Source organism: Tachysurus fulvidraco, chromosome 5 (assembly GCF_022655615.1).
Source record: "Tachysurus fulvidraco isolate hzauxx_2018 chromosome 5, HZAU_PFXX_2.0, whole genome shotgun sequence".
In the NCBI taxonomy this organism is placed as follows: domain Eukaryota; kingdom Metazoa; phylum Chordata; class Actinopteri; order Siluriformes; family Bagridae; genus Tachysurus; species Tachysurus fulvidraco.
Window position 1 is genome coordinate 8854309 of NC_062522.1, and position 22336 is coordinate 8876644.

The 22336-nt window shown below is 39.9% G+C and overlaps 1 protein-coding gene across 4 annotated transcripts in view; it reads right to left on the minus strand.

The window, feature by feature from the left end:
• The window catches only part of lrp8 (low density lipoprotein receptor-related protein 8, apolipoprotein e receptor), a 204759-nt gene extending 182722 nt beyond the window's left edge, over positions 1-22037 (minus strand). For 2 of the 4 annotated variants that reach the window (XM_047814280.1, XM_047814277.1), the window contains exons 1-2: positions 21840-22037; positions 20834-20953 (exon numbers count right to left, since the gene is read on the minus strand). In XM_047814280.1, the coding sequence (XP_047670236.1) occupies positions 20834-20953; positions 21840-21906 (187 nt within the window). In that variant the 5' untranslated portion in view covers positions 21907-22037. The remainder of the gene's footprint in view (positions 1-20833; positions 20954-21839) is intronic. The other 2 variants (XM_047814278.1, XM_047814276.1) reach the window with 1 other exon arrangement.
• Positions 22038-22336: the final 299 nt, after the last annotated feature.

The window sequence follows — 22336 nt, forward strand, 5'->3', positions numbered from 1 at the left end:
ATAAACACACACAGTAGAGTACGTATGAATGTTTGATCTGTTTAAGTAAAATACAAAAAACTTATTAATATATACAGTGGATATTCCTTATTCTATTTAAACTAGAGACACTTTTGTTGCTGGACTTCCTCTGTGACTCAAAGCCCTTGTCACACATCAGATGCTTGATCTCTTCCCACTTCCTGTCATCCCATGTGCACTCAAACCCAGTACCCCATCCACCCCCCCTTACATACACATACCGCTCGGCTCTGTATTTTCCACCAGGTATTGGGTAAGTGCTTGGGATTGATCTCATTATAAATCACTGCCGGTAAAGATCTCAGAGTCCGTGCTTTGCGCTAAGCTCAGTACAAAGTGGAATCCAATAAGTAGTTTGTAAGCCTGTGCATTAATTTGAGCTAATGTAGCATGCCATGCTTCTTAATATCGCTCAATCTGGAGGGTCAAAACTGTAACACGGAACGATGTGATGATATCCATTTAAATCTGCTGTGCAAGCTGAAATGCTTGGCTTAGAAGAAAGAGTTTGAATAAGTGTTGTAACAAGGGATGTATCTGAATATGGTTCAAATTGAACAGATAATGTGCAAGAAGAAAGACACCATTCTTTTTTTTTGTTGTTGTTAAGAAATCTCCTCATTTTGTTGTTTTTACTTTCATGGAGGTGTGAGCAAATTCTCAGATATGAAGCTCTCGAGACAGAAGAAGACCTCGCTGTCTGGTGTATTTAGTATATTTATTGAAGACGTGCTGGCGTTTTTACCTCTGGTCTTTTTTCCAGTGTCTCCCATTGTTTCTAGAGGCAAAGATGTACGCTTTATATTTAATACAAACCAAAACACGTGTCTAGTCAAATGTAATCAGTTCCTCTTGTGGTGTCAAAGATCCATAAGTTCATATAAATCATACACATACACACACATATATATAAAATATATATATTTGCAATCACCTTATAAACCGTAAAATTTTGATATCGCCATTTACTTTAAAGTTACAAACATTTGTGTTTCTATCTTCAAAGTAATTGTCGATATCAAACCCATTTCTGCTCTCTGAGATGCTCCAAGTGCTTGTTCATTAGCATCTACAAGTTTAATGTGTTTATTTTCAACCATTCAAATTCTGTGTAAGGTTATCGACAGAGGGAAAAAACACCCGTCCTTCAAACTCCTGACATTTTAGATCTGCTATAAAAAAAAAAATTCATTCGTTTATACGAAACTAGCAGACGAATCGATTTCTGTTTCTCCGGTGCGTTAAACCGAATTCATTCAATGCATGACGTTCAAAAATCAAGAAAAAAATGAAATCAGCCTGCATTTATAATCTACTTCAATCCCTTTAGCAGGCTGAATGAGCTAATTTTCTTAAAGTAACATCACAGAAATTGTTGAGGAATAGAATCTAATGCTCTGTGGTGCTTTAGACTGCTTCCTAAACCCAGCCTCGTCTCCTGTCAGCTCTCTTTCACACTCTGCCCTGACTGATCGTCTCTTTCCTTTGCTACAGCTCGAAGTCATGCAGTACAGCAAACACTGCAGCGTCGTCCTCTGACTATACAGCAGCCGGGTGTGACTCGAATCTTTCCACGAGGAAACCGACTCAAGGCAAAAGTGCAATAGTAGACAAAACGGATGTGATAAAAATCCTGAGAGTCTAACTGGGAAGTATTTTGCGATCTTTAATATTTATAAACAGCAGAGGAAGCAGGAGGGGAAATAATTAATTAGAGTAAGTGTGATGAATTTTAATTAAAACCCAATCGTTTGCTCATTTGCTAAATCTACATGTTTGCTTATAAAAGAACAAAAATGTGGATGCGAAATAAAGTGACAATGAGTTCTCAAGGCTGAACTTGACAAGTGCTTAGACTAAAACGTGGCCTTGTTTTCTTTGATTTTCGAAGTGAATTTGAGGCAAATAATATGTATAAAGCTACAAATACAGAACTATATATTTCATTTTCATCATATTTATCATTCATTCATTCATTCATTCATTCATTTTCTACCGCTTATCCGAGCTTCTCGGGTCACAGGGAGCCTCAGGCGTCATCGGGCATCAAGGCAGGATACACTCTGGACGGAGTGCCAACCCATCGCAGGGCACACACACTCTCATTCACACACTCACACACTATGGACAATTTTCCAGAGATGCCAATCAACCTACCATGCATGTCTTTGGACCGAGGGAGGAAACCGGAGTACCCGGAGGAAACCCCCGAGGCACGGGGAGAACATGCAAACTCCACACACACAAGGTGGACGTGGGAATTGAACCCCCAACCCTGGAGGTATGAGGCCACCGTGCCTCCCATATTTATCATTCAAATAAATTTAATTTATTCAGTCAGCTACAATAAGAGCTTTATCCTGGTTAGGGTCACGGTCGATGTATCCTGGGAACGCTGGACAGAATGACAGACACTCTTTCACATAGCTGACTGCTACTGAGTGTCTGAGATGTGGGAGGAGAGCGGAGAACCTAGAGGAAACACAGCTAGAGATGAGAAGAACATGAGGAACTGGGATGGAAGCAGACACCCTGGAACTGTTAGAAACACAAACTATTGGTCAACATTCGGCTTTACAGCAGGTCCCAAGTTCGACTTGTGAATCACGACCCAGTTCTAGTGCAACCGAACTCACAGCACCTCCTACAGGTAGTTCAATATTTGTACGGCGTTGTCTTAAAGCAGCTAAATAAAGTAGTATCGAAAAAGAAAAAAAATGTTGAAGTATAAAATTAAGTTACTGGTTATTTCTAAACGGTGGTGAGGAAAAACTCCCAGAGATGATATGAAGAAGAAGAAACCTTGAGAGGAACCAGACTCAGAAGTGTACCTCATCCTCATTGGGGTGAAACCAAGAGCTCTTGAGAAACTATTAATTCAGGGTGATTTCTGAGTTCATTACAGACTTGACACTAATTCCTTCCTGCCGAAGTCTTCAAATGTTTACCGATGAAGACCCGAACACAATGCAAACGTAGTCTGGGGTTCAGATCCGTGGTGTGTTTCCTGATCCACATGACAGCTTTTAATGGCTCTCATTCTCTGGTTCAGACTAAAAACCACCAGTGTGAAAGCATCCTAAAACAAAGGAGTGTCAGTTCCCCTTTAAAAGATACAAGTGTCAGTCATTACAGGTTCGTATGCCGATCGGTTCTTCTGCTGTCCTAATGCTGGTGCTGGGCTGCTCTTTTTTTTTGTGTGTGTGTACTTTTTGAGTGGAAAATGGTAGCAGCATGTTCAGATGTTAAAATGTGTAGCTCTGGTGCAAAAACGTGTCAGGTTTCTCACATAGAACTGATGAGTGTTAGACCACTGCCGTAGTGGATTTACCTCGCCAAGGTACTTTCCTCCGAGCGAGACCCAAACACATCTCTTTCACGTCACGCATCCTATCCGTATATGTCTCAGGTGGAGATATACATTATACAGTATGTGTATGACTTAAAAAAGTCATGAAAGTCATGAAAATTGTAGATTCACACTGAAGGCATCAAAACTATGAATTAACACGTGTGGAATTATATACGTACATAACAAAAAAGTGTGAAACAACTGAAAATATGTCATATTCTAGGTTCTTCAAAGTCGCCACCTTTTGCTTTGATTACTGCTTTGCACACTCTTGGCATTCACTTGATGAGCTTCAAGAGGACCTGAAATGGTCTTCCAACAGTCTTGAAGGAGTTCCCAGAGATGCTTAGCACTTGTTGGCCCTTTTGCCTTCACTCTGCTGTCCAGCTCACCCCAAACCATCTCGATTGGGTTCAGGTCCGGTGACTGTGGAGGCCAGGTCATCTGGTGCAGCACCCCATCACTCCCCTTCATGGTCAAATAGCCCTTACACAGCCTGGAGGTGTGTTTGGGGTCATTGTCCTGTTGAAAAGGTGGTGTGTCCAAACTTTTGGAAGGTGTGTCCAAACTTTTGGTCTGTACTGTATACAGTCACATATTATAAATTGCATATTTGTTTGCATATTTATTGAGCTTGCCTTCTAATTTCACGGAATATAAAGACAATTTGTGAGTGAAGGTTTGCTGAGGCTGGTTGCACAACCATGTAAGCTCTATTTCAAGATCCGGGCAGAGACAGATTGTGTCTGTAGGAGTATTTTGGGATACACCAGTTGATGATTTTGTTTTTTTTTCCATTATAAGACTAGAAATAATCAAGACGATACCCACACATTCACATTCCAAACCACACACACACACACACACACACACACACACACACACACACACACACACACACACACACACACACACACAAACATGTTTGCTTCCTCTCATTGCCTGACAGCTCCTAGGAAACCTTTGTGTCTTTGTTTATACACCTCACTAGCCATTTCAGGGGGACTGGGGATGGATGTGACTGGGGTGAGGGAACTCCAGACTCCAGACACAATGATGTGGAAATCATACTGGATGGATAAAGACAGAGAGGGATGGAGTGATTAGTCAGTTCACTAGTGACCTTTCAGCATCACTGTACTCTTCTTTCGAAACAGCGGTGTTTAGTTGACTGCTACAAATATAACGCACTAGATCGTTCGTCAGCTGATTAGCTGTTAGCTATCATACCGAGCTGTTTTCTTGCTTTGTCTGTTACAAATAGTTGTGCTTTAATTTGCCTGACACCTCAGTGTTAAGAACCTAGACTGGTTTGTATGTATATACTTATATAAATTGTGTATTAATATTATAAATTCAGTAACAATTGTTTAAACACACCCTGTCCAACTGTCTACAAATTTGGAAAATGTCATGTATAAATTTTGACAATACGGAAGAGATGGAGCTCAAGTGAATGTAGTTGTCTCCTGTCTTTCTCACAAACACTCTTCCCTAACACACACACACACACACACACACACACACACACACACACACACACACACACACACACACACACACACACACACACACTCCCTGCCAGCTTGTACTGTGTATCACAACAGGCATTTCCATGTGTAGTTGTTAACGGATGTGCCAGACATCGCTCGACACGACCCCAGTCACTCCAGCAGGGCTACGACCTCACCGAGCTCGGCAGGAAATCCGCTCGGTAATACGCACTGTAATTTGCTCGGTGGGCCGGGGAGTAATGAGCGACATAAAACTCACACATGACCCGTCTCTCAAGCAGCATTTGCCATTACGGAGCTCATTTGGTGTCGTTTTAAACCAAGTAGATCGGTAAAACTGTACCAACACAAACACTGTCATATTATTAGATTGTTTATTAGCCTGACTTTAGCCTGACTTGATTGCAAGTGAATATTCAGTGTTGTAGGAAATCACAAAACTCGAATTTTGGTCCGAAAAAAAAACACCATTTCTTCATCTTTTCTCTAGAAGTTTTTTGGGCTAGAATTCACTTATTAATCATTCTTATTTAGTCATAATTAAAAAATAGTCATCTCCTTTAGATGAGAACACAAAATAAGCTCATATACAGTATAGAATCCTCAAAGCAGTATTTTTTATTTATTTATTTATTTATTTTCAATCCAAGCCAATTTGTTTCTACGTATTAGGACTTTTCTGTCTGAGAGACTTTAGCCATGGACAGAATCTTTTAAATGAAAGAAGCTCCAAAGTGTGACGTTGCTCCATAACAACTACAGCGTGGTTTGGGACATCGTGTTGAGTAAACCAGTGACTGCTACACTTTACTGCTCCTCTGCTGGTAGCCAATTAACTCCATCTGAAGATATTAAAGTGAGCCATGAACTTTAGCTAGTTAGGAAGTATGTTTTCTAGTGTGAAGCACAGCAAGACGACAGAGACATGATGAAGAGGAGTAGAGGAAGAGTGAAGTGAAGCAGGGAGAGAAAAAAGCAGAGAGACAGAAAGGGCTAAAGCTGAATCATTACAAGGCTTTAAGATATTCTTCATCGTTCTGGCTGCTGTCCCAAAATCTGCCTTAGTGTTATGTCACACACACACACACACACACACACACACACACACACACACACACACACACACACACACACACACACACACACACACACAAAGACACACCCCCACCCACATGGTGAGGCCTAGCGAGAAAATCAAAGGCTGCTAAATGGTGCTTACGGATTGTGTGCAGGATTCTGTGCCAGTAACAAAGACATCAGAGATGGATGAACAGACCGGCTTATCACATGCAAATGCCCCCGCAGCCCACACATACACACTCCACCCACATACACACAACCTCACCTACACACACACACTATCCATATACACTACCCATACACACACACAACTCAACCCCAACCACAGACACACACCCACACCACTCAACCTCACCTACATACCCACATACACCATCCATATACACTACCCATACATACACACACACACACAAACACAACTCAACCACACATATGAACACACACACCATCTATGAACACTATCCATAATACGCACACACATATACACACCACACACATACACACACCCACACAACTCACTCCCCTACCACACATACATAACAGGCATGCACACTTTCCATATACACTACCCTTATACACACACACACACACACACACACAGACACACACCTCAATCCCAACCCCACCCCACATACACACACACCCACACAACTCAACCCTATCACAAATACATACACGCACATAACTCATCCCTACCACACATATGTACACACACCATCCATAAACATTATCCGTACACACACACACATATATACACAGAGCATACATACACACACACCCACACAACTTAACCCCTTTCACACATACATAACACGCACGTGCACCATCCATATACACTACCCATACATACACACACACAACTCGATCCCACCCCCACTCCACATACACACACACCCACACACTATCACAAATACATACACCCACATAACTCATCCCTACCACACATAAGTACACACACACCATCCATATACACTACCCTTACATACACAAACACACAAATCGATCTCACCCCCACACATACATACACACACACCAACCGTATTCACTACCCAGACTCATACACACACACACACACACACACACACACACACACACACACACACACACACACACACACACACACAACCCTACTTTGTGTCATGGCGCTTTGAAGAGGTGAATATAACAGTTTCAAAAGGCATGAATTCCTTCTGGTTATTGTTTGATCAATAATTCTGAAACAGAACAAAGGCTGAGAATTCTAAGGCCGGGTTTGAAAACCCATTAAAAATCGGACCAGCTTCAGTACTCGGCACCTGCGCATCATTTCAGCAAATCAACAAGTGTTGCATAATGCATCAGTTCTCAGTGCAGCCAGGAACCTCTGTAACTCTAAAACTACTTCAGCGACCCCGTCAGTACAGATTTATTTCACAAACAAAATCCAACTAAACGCATGAATTAAATTGAGACACACAACAAAACCCTTTTTCCCCACACTTTCCATGCAGAGAACACATTTTTAGTTTATTAAATTGCTGACACCGTTTGAATAAATGCTGTTTAATTTAAGCTACTAACTATAAAATAAAAAAATAAAAAAACGTTGTGAATCTAAACCAGGATTGAAAACAATGATTCTCTCAGGCTTCGCTTAAGAAGCATCTGAAGTATTGAGAAGCATCTGTGTACCAATTTGATTTAGAACTTATACAAATCAACAAATTCAATAACAACAAGCAAAAATGTAAGAATGAAAAATAAAAGAAAAATGATCAAACAAATAAATAAAAAAGAAATGTAAGAATGAAAATAGTTGCTAGTTTATTTCATTAATAATTCGGTTTGCACGCTGTAGCACATAGTGGATCGATAGGAATCAAATGTTTATAAGCAGTTAAAAGTCAACAAATTCTATGCTGTTATAAAGGAATAAAATAAATATATATAAAAAATAAACAACAGTGATTGAAGAGTAGTTATAAAAAACAGCCTATAGGTCGAATAATTAGCTAAATCATACCTAGTTATAGCCCGACATATAACGGCGACTAAAAGCCATACAGCCATAAACATGTACAGATTAAGATGGAGCTAAAGACACACCCCCCCCCCACACACACACACACACAGTGAAATACACACACACACTAAATCTGTTGTACATTGCACTGGGAACTCGGGCCTCACACTAATCTCGCGTGGAGACGGGCCTATTGAAATAGTGTCGGCGTGCTTGCAAACAGGAGAGATGCCTTCACAAACAAGACAATAAAGAATGGAGGCAGTGGAGGAGAGGAAGCAGGGGGCCCTCAGAACAGAGGGAAAGAGAGAGAGAGAGAGAGAGAGAGAGAGAGAGAGAGAGAGAGAGAGAGAGAGAGAGAGAAACTTTTAAGAACAGCCTTAAAGCATTTGGATTAACGGAGGAAAGAGCGAGCGAGTGAAAAGAAAGGAGATGTGCTGAGGAAACAGCAGGCCTCAATCAAACCGTCTTCCGAATCTCATCTCAGAGCAGCTGGAGTCCAGCGTTCAGCTTTTCCTAGTTCCTCGTCTTATTAGTGAATATAGCATCGCCGTACTTCGGTTCGGTGTTCTGAAACGTAAGGAATGTTTTCTCAAATTTTTTTTTTCAACCCACAAAGATCAGCGCTGACTCTTTCTTCCTCTTCTCCGGGCCCCCTGCTTCCGCCTTCTTTTGTGAGCGTCCTGACACTACCTCAATAGCTTCATCTCCACACAGGACTAGCTGGCAACACTGACAGTGTTTCTGAGTGTGAGTGTGTGCGTGTGCATGTGTGTGTGTGTGTGTACACTAGTACAATTCAAATAATGATGCTACTTCCAATACATCATAACTGTATGGATTTAACCATTTTTATCAGTTACTTTCCATTACTCAGGCAGAATAGAGATCGATTTATGGGACATTTCAATCATTCATTCATTCATTTCCTACCGCTTATCCGAACTTCTCGGGTCACTGAGTCTCAGGTGTCATCGGGCATCAAGGCAGGAAACACCCTGGATCGCAGGGCACACACACACTCTCATTCACACACACACACACACACACACACACACACACACACACACACACACACACACAATATTCCAGAGATGCCAATCAACCTACCATGCATGTCTTTGGACCGGGGAGGAAACCGGAGTACCCGGAGGAAACCCCCGAGGCACGGGGAGAACATGCAAACTCCACACACACAAGGCGGAGGCGGGAATCGAACCCCAAACCTGGAGGTGTGAGGCGAACGTGTTAACCACTAAGCCACCGTGCCTCCTCACATTTCAATCAGTCTCATTTAAACAAATGAATTACTATATCATCGCAAATGAGTCAGGACTTTGTTGTCATTCAGTGTGAAACGTGTGTTTTTCCTTCTGTTGGAAAACCGTACTTTTCTATGAAGATATTGCTCCGTAGTAGACTCTGTAAAAACAGCAATATGTAAGAAAAACTAGAAATGCATCAACCCTGAGGTGTCTACCTTCATATGAGCCATTAAGCACTATGTAACGTCACACCTCACGATTCCTCCTCCGGTCTCCCAGAGGGAGCCCTCACTGGAAGACTGAAACTTTCAGTTTACTTCCAACATTTAACATGCACAGTATTGCCAGATAACCCTGAGAGTGATTCATAAGTTTAAATCCTTGTGGTTTAAATGGTTATGTTGAGGATGAAAAGAAGGCGGCCATGACCTTCATACTGTAGTCACCATATCACAACCCACCTGAACACCAGTAGGAGATTTTCTACAAGCATTCTGTGATCAAAGACGATTGATGACAAAGTTCCAGTATGACCACTGGCAGGAGGACGACATAAAGCTACACAAAACTTGCGACAAAGAGTGATTGTTAATTTATGAGCAGGTATTCGTTTAAAATACCGTCTTGTTCATGTGAACGAATAAAGCATTACGAGTCTACACGCCTATCGCCTTGTACAGCGCGTGGCAAAACTACCATGCGTACGAATAGACAAAAAAAAAAAAAGGATTATTACTGTACATCATGAGGACGTGAGCAGAATGCTGTCATTTTACTCTGTTGTTAGAAGGTCTTCAATGTAAAGTCTAACATGGAGAACACATTACTGCGTAATTGTTTAAGCTTATTTATGGAGAGCAGTGGTGGCTCAAGCGGTTAAGGCTCTGTGTTATTGATCAGAGGATTGGAGTTCAAGCTCCAGCACTGCCACGCTACCGCTATTGGGCCCCTGAGCAAGGCCCTTAACCTTCCCTGCTCCTGGGGTGATGTATCATGGCTTTGTTGCATTTCCATTCTCTAACCCAAAACCCCATTTTTCAACAACATAAAATGAATCAGATCAATTTTAAAGAAATATCCTTATTGTCACAAAGTGGCCCATTATCAGTAACTATCATATCATGTCACTCAACATGGCCAGAAAGAAAGAACTAAATACTTTTCATGGTAAGAACTTATGTCACCATGCTGTGAACTAGAACAACACGAAACGATTCTAAACAGAAAAACAAGGACATTTCCAATCGATCTCAAAATTCTTGATCAGTAGTATATTTCTAAAAAGTTACATAAGGTCATCAAACTTATTTTCCCTGTGAAGATTTTTCTGCAGAACAATGTGACTTTGCCTCTGCATCCTGAAACATGACCGTGGGGTCTTTCGGCGTCCCCGAAGCGCAAAGCCAGGGCTGCCACTTAAAGCAAAGTAATACTCTCTGCAATAAGGCACAGTGTGATTTTCCCACCGGTCACAGAGGACTTGAGCTAAGCCCTGCTGAAAGAACGGTGAGAACTAATGAGAGGAACATTATAGAGTCTTCAGTCATTCAGTGACTTCACAATAATAACACCCTTCACACTCACACACACACACACACACACACACACACACACACACACACACACACACGAACGTGCACGATGTCTGTAAGGTAAGTATTAGCCATGAATAAAACATGGAGCACCGTGAGGCGGAAATTGCAGACATACCACAAAGAGGCAGACAAGCCTGAGAAATAGATTATGGGAACAAAAAAAGGAGGAGAAGAAAAAAAAAAGAAGAAGAAGAAGAATCAGTATAAGCTATGTTGTTAATCTGAGGAGGGATTATGTGTTGATACTGCACTAGGGCACGGGAGCAGATCAAACAGCACTGGGATTAACTTCGGCAGAGCCGTGCTGTCGTGTGTTGTGTTTCTGACAGGTGTACTGGTCTATATAAGCGCACACAAATACACACACACACACACACACACACACACACACACACACACACACACACACACACACACACACACACAAAGCCTTGAAAACATCTTTATTGTGGTGTGCTGTCTGAGAGTGAGCAATAAAACCCTGCCTAGCTTGATAAGAGAAAAGGAGATTGTTGGTGCGAAAGAAAGGAAAGAGAATTTTTTTTGCTTTTTCATATGGGCAGGAGGTTTGCTGAAGCCTCTGTGTGTGTGTGTGTGTGTGTGTGTGTGTGTGTGTGTGTGTGTGTGTGTGTGTGTGTGTGTGTGTGTGTGTGTGTGTGTGTGTGGGAAGGGGTGTTAACCTTGCTCTTCCACATGACATGATTATTTGATTATGGTTCCATCGATTACTTTCAGTCGTTGCGCCGAATATCTGACAGTTTTGACCTTTTGATCCAAACAAAACTGTTTAAAAAAAAACACATTTAAACAAATAAAATTATTATTTTGTTTAACGAGGTTTAAATTAGGGTTATTGGGTTGTATACTACTATTTTCCTATATTAATAATTATTTTAAATCAGTGTAAGGTGAGGGTAAAACAGGTTTGTGTGTGTGTCTTGCTGTGTGTGACGACACCCCCCCCCCTACACAAACAGAATACATAAATCCTAATTATAAGAAATCACCATAACATAACAGTCAAATTAAAATCAATAAACCGGCCAGAGATCCAGGGACATTTTCTTCCAAAAATGGATGGATTTATTTTAGTGCGTGTCTGTGCATCACACCTCTGACAGAGAGAGAGAGAGAGAGAGAGAGAGAGAGAGAGAGAGAGAGAGAGAGAGAGAGAGAGAGAGAGAGAGAGAGAGAAAGAGAGAGAGAGAGAGAGTGTGTGTGTGTGTGTGTGTGTGTGTGTGTGTATACATGCATATGAGTAGAGGAGGCAGATCCAAGCATGACACTTCCTACTAATAAATGTGTCTCCACTCTGAAGACAACATTCGATTACAGCTATTGTTCTAGGAATATCGAGTTCAGTGTTGAACATGTGTGTTGTGTGTAGTGTGTGTAGTGTGTGTACTGAATACACAGAATGTATAACATTCCTAAACTACAGCTGATATGATTAACTTATCATGTACTTAAGTAATGACCCACTTGGGGTTGTGCTGTCATTGGAAAAGAAACAGGCAATACTGATGTCCTTACTGTAACTGACTTGACGTTTGTACTTTGTATTTGTTTAGAGTTCAATTTAAAGTCAAATTAAAGCTAGTTCCTGTTATCGCTTGCATTATACCAACTATAAACATCGTTATTACATTTTGGGAAGACTTCACTTCGTCTTAGGAAAACTTCACTTAGTTACAGCTTTACTGTTGACTGGTGTCCTGAGCAAGCCCTGAAACTGGAGACTCCTTCCTCTCTGTTAGCTATTATTACAGGAATTAAAACATATTAGAATGAGTGCATTAATAGACATTTTTGTATGATTTTTTTTTATGCAAATTGGCATAAGTGCATGAGTAATGAGCACAAAATGTAGCACTTGATATACTCATTAATACTGTAAATGAGACCCTTGGACTTAAGTGTCTGTGTTAGCATTGTGCTAAACACTATCAAGATCCTTATAGTTTAATATTCATTCATTTATTTATTTTCTATCGCTTATCCGAACTACCTTGGGTCACGGGAAGCCTGAGCCTATCTCAGGCGTCATCGGGCATCAAGGCAGGATACACCCTGGATGGAATGCCAACCCATCGCAGGGCACACACACACACACTCTCATTCACTCACACACTCACACACTATGAACAATTTTTCCGCGATGCCAATCAACCTACCATGCATGTCTTTGGACCGAGGGAGGAAACAGGAGTACCCGGAGGAAACCCCCGAGGCACGGGGAGAACATGCAAACTCCACACACACAAGGCGGAGGCGGGAATCGAACCCCAACCCTGGAGGTGTGAGGCGAACGTGCTAACCACTAAGCCACCGTGCCCCCATAGTTTAATATGCTCTTGAATTAGTAGAGTGGTAACTTAACGTTACTGGAGACCTGGATAAAGAACAGAAGGTTGAATGTGCTTTTAACAACCTTCATAATTACATTTGCAGTTTGTAGCAGAGGCTTTATAGAAGCACTTAAGTCTTTTGGGAAAGAAAAAGCAACACAATTTCACTTTGAGGGTAACGGTTTAGATGGGAAATGGTATAGTGCAGCTCATCGATGACTGATAATGTTTTACTAGCAAACTATGAGCTAAACCAGCTAAACCAGCTCCAAACCAGCACTAACTTTCATTCGTCAGCAAACTAAATTGAAGTAAAAAAAACCCTTTCAATTACAGACATTGAAAAAGTAACCATACGCGAAACTCCTACAGTACGAGCCTGACTGGATTATCACAGGCTAACCATTACGGCTCCAAATGACGGGAAGATTTTGCTGATTGAGCAGCAGACTTCAAGATGATCCCAAAACACATGAGGTCATGGCATTAACGTCATCCTACGGTCACCACCTCGCTTTTTTACTTCGTTCGTTCGGCTTCGTGTCACAATTCACTTGTAGCGATCACTTCAAAGACAAATTGTCTGTAATAAAGACATGTTCTGAACCCCGAGTGGGCCAAAATATCTCCTTATAACACCTGACAAGTGAACATTTAAGACTACTATGACTATAATTAGACTTATGTTATTTAGCATGGTGAAAGCGAGGTTTAAACACAGGAATCGCATCTACAAGTGACTCAGGATTCAACCAACTGACTGATGATTATCTTTAAATTCAACAGGCTGAGGATCTGCTGAGTGAAAAAAAAAGCATCCATCCTATTCTTTGGTGATCAGAAGCTGGAATCTCAGCAATACCAAATCCATCAATAGCCAGGAGTCCAAGAGAACAAAACTGGCTGTGATTTCAGCATGGAACGGATGACATATGGACAGAAAACTCTCTCTCTCTCTCTCTCTCTCTCTCTCTCTCTCTCTCTTTTGCCGTTCAATCAGAACCCAAGCCAATCATGTCCATCTGTGCGCTCATGCATATTGAACGCTTTCCTCCGTGCGTTATGCCGCTCCATAATGCTGCATGAGCGACAGTTTAAGTTGAAAGGTGAAGCTTCACGTGTCTCACCTTTTAGAATAAATTAGTTAGCTCCAATCCCTATTTCCATTTCAGTTATATTAAAAAAGTGGAAAGAAGAAATGGACAATTTTAAAAAGTATATAGCAGTATATCACAACCAACTCGCCATTAATATGTCTTTCCCTCGTTCATTTTCACTCACACCGCAATACGTCACATTTCCAAAACCAGATGTAGAAAAGAGCAAAAAATGAGTTTTCTAAATTTTAGTATTTGAGGAAATAGCACAAAGAAAAGTCCAGGCCTGGAGCTGTAAAAATTCACAATACCACAAAAATGTATAAAACACCTTCGTCAAGGTTTGTGGAGATTTAATAATAAGAAAGAAGTAATCGGTATATGTTTATTGTTTGAAGCTGAAAATCTTCATCATGCAGTGATGCTTAAAGGGTGTGAGGAGTGGTCAAGGCTCCGGGATCCCACCGTTGGCCCTTGAACTAGGTCCTGAACTCTCTCTGCTCCAGGATTTGTATGACAGTTGCCTCTGTTTTCTGACCCCAGCTGCCAAAAGTGAGAAATGTGAAGAAAAGAATGTCACTGTGCTGTAATGTATGTGCACCAATAATAAAGTCTTCTTCTTCTTCTTCTTCTTCTTCTTCTTTCACACCTTCATACATCTGATAGACTCAATATTCAAGAGGCCAGACTGATATTGTGGGTAATATGTTGCCAAACCGGACTTGGATACAACTGCTTTTTCTGATCAATCTCACACACACAAACACACACACATACACTCACAAACACACAGACACACACACACACACACACACACACACACACACACACACACACACACACACACACACACACACAAACACACACACTTGACTACAGTCCAAAACACTGCATCTGCTTATATTTACAGTTTCCAAAGGATATAAACTGCACACACACTCACACACGCGCTCACACACGCACACACACGCTCACACACACGTACGTACGCACACACACACATGCCTTCTCACATTAACATGTTTTATTCAGAGTAATGAAAGGAAACAACACACAAAGACAAAAGAGAAAAGGAGATACGTGTTGCCACCAATGTAGAATATTAAAGAAGCGGTTTGTAAGTTTTGGAGCCCTCTGCTGCTTGTGAGAGGAAATGCAACAGCAGCAGAAACATTTCTCAGCCTTCTCTGATGAAAATACTTTGAGATAAGCGTATAATAGCAAATAATAATGCAGAATTTAAAAGTATTTGTGTTATGAGTCGATCGTCATAGCTGTAGAATTACTTTTACACATTGCGAATGACACCTCTAATCATTATCATTCAAAAACAAATAAGCTTTCTTTGTGTTTGTGTGTATGTGTGTGTAATACAAGAGCGCTGTGCACTCACAACGTAATAGCTACATGATGATACGTGGCACAAATAGCGGAGGCTCGTGATGGCTCTGATCCTGCGTGTTAAACTAAAACGAAGGTTTCTAACAGCTCCTAATTTTGTACACAAGCCTCCTGCCATTAATTTTAATGAATTCCAAGAAAACCTTCCCCTGTATAAAGGAAACTGATTAGGTGTCTGGCCTTTGACCTTTCAGGACGCGTCCTATTTGACTGCTCTTTTGAGATGGAGGGGGGGGTCTTCGAATTATTTAGCTGAGAATGTCTGAGGAGAGCAAAAATCTGCTGCGATGCCTCAGCTACAGCTCTGACTTAATCTTATAATGCTCGCTCATTTCATCCAAAATAATAATAATAATAATAATAATAATATTAATAATAATAATAATAAAAATAATAAATATTAATAATGTTTGTATTATTATTATTATTATTATTATTATTATTATTATTATTATTATTATTATTATTATTATTATTATTATTATTATTATTATTATTATGCCATATAGTAACATTTTATATTAGTTTAATATAATAAGACTGCAAAATATAAATAAGGAATAAAGCGTGACACGTCATTAGAGGGAAGCAATAAAAATAAAGAGAAATAGAGAAAACAATATAGAAAAATAAATATGAATATATCATTAAAATAAAAAAAAACAAAGGAATTATGATGAAATCATGTGTAGTTAACATAACACATATACAAAAACGGATTTTCAATAGCAGCAAAATATTTATTAATCTGATATCACAGCAATTTGCATTTTTATTTCATTTATTTATTTATTTATTTATTTATTTTGGTATTGTGTTGGTTAATTTTATTTTTGTTTTAATAAAAGAAGGGCACACCATAACATGGCATGGTTCAAATTCAAACTCAAATTTGCATGTAGTCCCTGTAATTCTGGGGTTTCCTTTGAGTTAAGGTTGACCGGCATCTCTAAATTGTCTATAGAGTGTGTGAGATTGTGCCCTGTGATACATTGGTACCCTGTCCAGGTTGTCCCAAACCTTGTGCCTTGAGTCCCCTGGAACAGATATGAGGTTCCTCGTGACCCTGTGTAGGATAAGGGCTAGAGCAAATGGAAGCATGGTTTGTAGTTACATTTTGTGTAGGGTCCACAAGAAAGACGTTCCCGTGCTCACTTCTACAATTTTTTCCCTTACCATCCTTTCTCTTTTTTTTTCTCTTGAAGTTAATAAGGCAAACCATGCAGCTTGTCCTGAAACCTTATCAATAACAATACCGGTTTTAAATATGCTCATGTGGAGAGCTGTGATTTAACCTGAAAACCTACTAAAGTAACCATAAAGCATTATGATTTAAATTACAGCTGGATTTCAGCTTTCCTTTGAATCATAATCACAATATAGGCTTTGGGATAGTGATTACAGTGAAGGTTCTTGATATGAGTGAGCAATATTGCAAGAAATAACATGACATAGTTTTCATGGTAAGGGATATGTGTTTTTTTAATACATGTCCAACAACAGAGCGGTGCCAATTTTTGAAACCCAAATGAAACCCATAGTAACAAGTTAGGACGTGTAAAGGGCAAGAAAGCGAGATGTTTGAAATTTGCCTCAGCTGTGAGGATGGGAATGTTCACATATGAAAGAAAATACTTGATATGCTGAGAATGAATTTAGTTGATGAATGTACTGTAGCTGAGGTCAATACCAAACTCTCTACATTAGAAAAGTCTAGCATTATGTTAATAAATTACACTTTCATATCTTCATCTCTTTCACAAATTTACCTCAGCTTTTTTTGGGGGGGGTATTAAGGATAATATCATTTGGCGTTCGTGTGAGGAAAGATATAATAATTTAGGCCAAATGAATGTGGTCCATTCTTTGAGCATGACTGTGTATTTACCGGATTAGCACATTGTACAGCTCTGTTTTAAAAGTCTGTGACAGCTTTCTGTTCAAGAGGCTACACACCATGAAGTCAAACTACCAAAAAAAAAGAATGTCTTCAGACGCTGCCTTCAGACACAAGGCTGCGTAAACAGAGTGTGGCAAAAGAGCGCAATAGAGAAAGGATGGCAGAAAGAAAGAGGGACTATGTGTGTGTTTGTGTGTGTATGTGTGTGTGTGTGTGTGTGTGTGTGTGTGTGTGTGTGTGTGTGTGTGTGTGTGTGTGTGTGTGTGTGTGTGGGTGTGAAACGGTTGCTACAGCCGTCTCTATGGGCAACCAGAGAAAAACCCTCCACCTCCCTGAGCACAAAGCGCTAAACACGAACCATGAGGAATTATTTTAATTCCACATGTCTGCCTGAATCCACGGGAAACCGGGAACGGAATCTACTCACGTCCTGTCTGGTGAAGATACGGTAGTAAGAAAGACAAGCTGACACACAAAGATCACACTGCCAGTGCCAGAACTGAGCCAGGTGCTGAGTTGGAAGAGCAGCCAGGCTGGGAATGCTACCACGCTGGAATACCCATACACGCTCCCACGTTCCTTTGGACAGGGTTTGAGTGGTGTGTTGTTTTAGAGATCACAAAGGTAGGGTGGCATGTGTGTGTGTGTGTGTGTGTGTGTGTGTGTGTGTGTGTGTGTGTGTGTGTGTGTGTGTGTGTGTGTGTGTGCGTGTGTGTGTGTGTGTGTGTGTGTGTTCCAGGAGGAGGAGTGCTGGAAGCTGCCATGCTGCAAGTCACAGTGCCAGTGGACAATCAAGCAACAACCAGTTATGCCAGTCATAATCAATGCCCACTGTGCCGCCTGCGCCCTTTAACATCTACAAGATTTGAGTTTTTCGATCGAGGCCGCACATGTAAACTCTTTCATCACTTTTACTAATGGCATACAATAAGCAGCCCCCTGCTGTCTACAGCATGAGTCACATCATAATGCATCACCATCATTGATGCCTCTACTTGTCTTTTATGGTGAAAGCTATGCTGGAAGTCATTTCTGGACAAGAAACATGTAAACAAATGGCTGAAAGGAAGAAACGTGCCTAATACATTGCATGTCAGAATTGTACAAGGTGGTATACTAGACACTATATGCATTCAGGTGTTTGGAAAGACTTTGAAAAATTACAAAAATATCAGCTCTGTGTCACTTCTACAGCAAAAAAAAATAAATAAAAGAAGGTATCTCTCTTTCTACCACATGTCCAACACAACTTCCGGGAAAACCCAGAAAACCTGTAGCTATGGATATGGCTTATACTTCTGGTATAAGCTCTCAGGGTCCAACCTGGAGTATGGCTTTAACACAGGCTTTAAAGTTTAAATATAGGGCATATATCAATCTGTTCGTCTTTGGTGCCACTGTGTAACTCGAGTTTCCATCTATTGATGTCTAAGCTCATTCTACATAAAAAAATAAACAGTCCAACTGACATTCAGCATCTGTGCATTACAAATACGGACATTACTGTCTGTTAGCTTGATTATGAAATTCACCCAGAAAAATTGTGATCACGTGAGCAGTTTTAATCATCTTCTTCTTCTTCTTCAAGTTTAAAACTTAATCAAATTGCAGAGAAGACTGGAGTTCAGAAACTGAATAAACAGCTATGAAATCTGCTTAAAAAAATATCAAGTAATACTGTGTACACCTGATGGTTGCCAGATTATGTACCCTCATTTTAGACAATTCACCATAAAGATTCACCACATTATTATACAGCACAGGTTCTCATTTCTTTTACAAAACCAGTTAACTGTGGAAAAAAGACATCTAAATACTCCCTCAATACGGGTTTATATAATTATGTAATATATAGTAATTATGAAAATTAACTACAACTTTCATTTTTAAATATTAGACACATTAACTAATGTTTTATACTAATTTGGCTATTTATTGGAACTTTAAAAATATTTACATTTCTGAAATTTCCCTTCAAAGGACACATTATTTCAAATTATTTCATTAGTTTCATGGTTATATTTATATAACCCTTTGTTTTTGGATTTGGATTAAACTCCTTCATTTCTCAAACTAAGGTTATTACATTCATTATTAAACATTAAACAGATAATTTATCCTCCATAACAAAAAAGTAAATTTGACAAATCATAAGCAATATATGGGTTAAAATTAAATTCCGCTGTTGCTCTTTCCCTTGCTAGAAGCTCGTACAAAAACACATGTCACATGTCCCGTGTGGACCGACTAATATCTTGATGCAACTTTAATAAATTTGTCAGTATTAGCAAAGACCAGAAAAGCATATGATTTCTACAGCTTAATATAAACTTTAATTAATATAATATAAAAGTCTTTAGAGAACTAACATCTACAGAACACCCTTGAAGTGCACCACATGGGATTCAGTCACATTTTCCAGCTTGAGCAGACGATTACATTCATGCTTGATTTCTCTGTTCTTACAAACAGAAATTCTGGTCGGAGTTCATGTCCAGATGACCGAAGATGTCACAATACAACATTACTCAGTGACTCATATTACTAGCTCTAAATATTGCCAAAAAGACTTTATTACTAAATTAAAGTAAAGAACAAAATTATTAAAAGAAAACTTCCTTAAAATTATATTGAGTTCATTTTTCATCGATTTTGAGTTTATTTCTTCTCATACATTTTAAACATGTTTTAATCAAGCTCTTAATTTCTGTTATTATTTTATAATTGATTGTCATTTGCACTTTTTTTTTTGCTTTTTGCCTTTTTTATTTTTGTCTTTTATCCTTTAAGGATCTTTGGATTAATTTTGATTGTAATTACGTAAAGTGCTTTGAATTGCCTTTACGTCTGAAATGTCCTGCTTTGCCTATAACCTGTTATGGGATCGGTAACAATAGTAAATTATTAAAAATCCTGATTCTTTTTTCTACATTTACACTCAACCACTTTCAAAAACTGAGCATTAAGTTCAGATTTTGACATATTGTTTTTCTTATTTTGTCTTAATTTACATTTTATTTTATTTATTTATTTTAATTTTTATTACTGACCATAAATAACTGAAACGTATTATTATTATTATTATTATTATTATTATTATTATTATTATTAGTAGTAGTAGTAGTAGTAGTAGTAGTAGTAGTAGTATTTATACAATACACAAAGATACGATTCCGGTGTCATTTTAAAGTTGAACCATGATGAATGGGGTAAATAAGTCAATCTGGCAACCCGTAGTGGGTGAAGTCTGTCACTCACGACAATGTTCTTCGTCGCTGTTGTCGGCGCAGTCGTCGTCGTCGTCGCATCGCCACGGCGTGGGAATACACCTGCCGTTACTACACCGGAACTGTCCCGTTTCACAAGCTGTCTCACTCCCTTTTTCATTTCCAGAACAAAACAAAAGAAGAAGAAGAAGTTTTATCTCAGTAGTATAAGAGGCTTCTGTTCCCATAGTTTATTTACCTGTCCGTGACGTTTACCTGACGTGCAGAAGGTCAGGAATGAAATAAACACGAAACACACTGTATTCATATGACACGTTTTTGTTTGTTTGTTTGTTTGTTTGTTTGCTGGAGTTTATGTAGAATGTTAACATGAACGTTATACATTAATACGTGAACAGTCGACGGACCGCATCCATGCGTAAATTACGCGCGCACGTGAGCGCACAACAGTGAGTCTGCTTTATGTATGTACTTTAATTCATTCATTCATTACTCCAATATCCATGCGTTGAGCTAACAGGGCAATGCTATCTGTTTTAGTCACCGGTAATAAAAACGACAAGCGAGAAAGAGCTGTGGTGCTTCTGTGCGTAATCCTATTTGTGCTTTCACTCTCACACACACTCTCTCGTTCTGTCTCTCTCACTCACACACTCTCTTACACTCTCTTTCTCACACACTCTCTCTCACTCACACACTCTCATTCTGTCACTCTCACACACACTCTCTTACAGACACTCTTTCATTTTCTCTTTCTCTCTCTCTCTCTCTCTCTCTCTCTCTCTCTCTCTCTCTCACACACACACACACACACACACACACTCTCTCTCTCTCTCTCTCTCTCTCTCTCTCTCACACACACACACACACACACACACACACACACACACACACACACACACACACACACACACACACACACACACACACTGTCTGTCTCTCTCTCTCTCTCTCTCTCTCTCTCTCTCGCTCTCTCTCTCTCTCTCTCTAATATTCAGCAGGATTATGACAGGCTACAGTACGTTGTCGACACCCACCTTTAGAATAGAAAGTCTCCATGAGGAAAACGTGTAAAAGCAGTAGTGTTCCCAGTCCTGTCCGCATTCTTCACGCTGGAGGCTCTGCGCTCATATGAATCGGAAAAACACAGACCTGCTCTCAGCTCTGTTTCCCAGTTCCTCCTCCACTGTGCTTCACCTCGCCGGACTCGCAGCCGCTCCAGAACCCATTTGAATGGGCGACGTCACGGAAGATGGGCGGAGTCACGGCAGCAGAAGCGTGTCCCTATATTGAATAATAGATCACAGTATCACGTATCACGGTATCACGATATCACTGTATCACTGTATTTTAAAAATACATAATTGTATTTAATTCATATGTGTGTGTGTGTGTGTGTGTGTGTGTGTGTGTGTGTGTGTGTGTGTGTGTGTGTGTGTGTGTGTGTGTGTGTGTGTGTGTGTGCTGGTTACGGATTTTTTTTTTTTTACATATAAGGAGCATATTTGATTTGTCACAGGATGTCCTTGCCGTA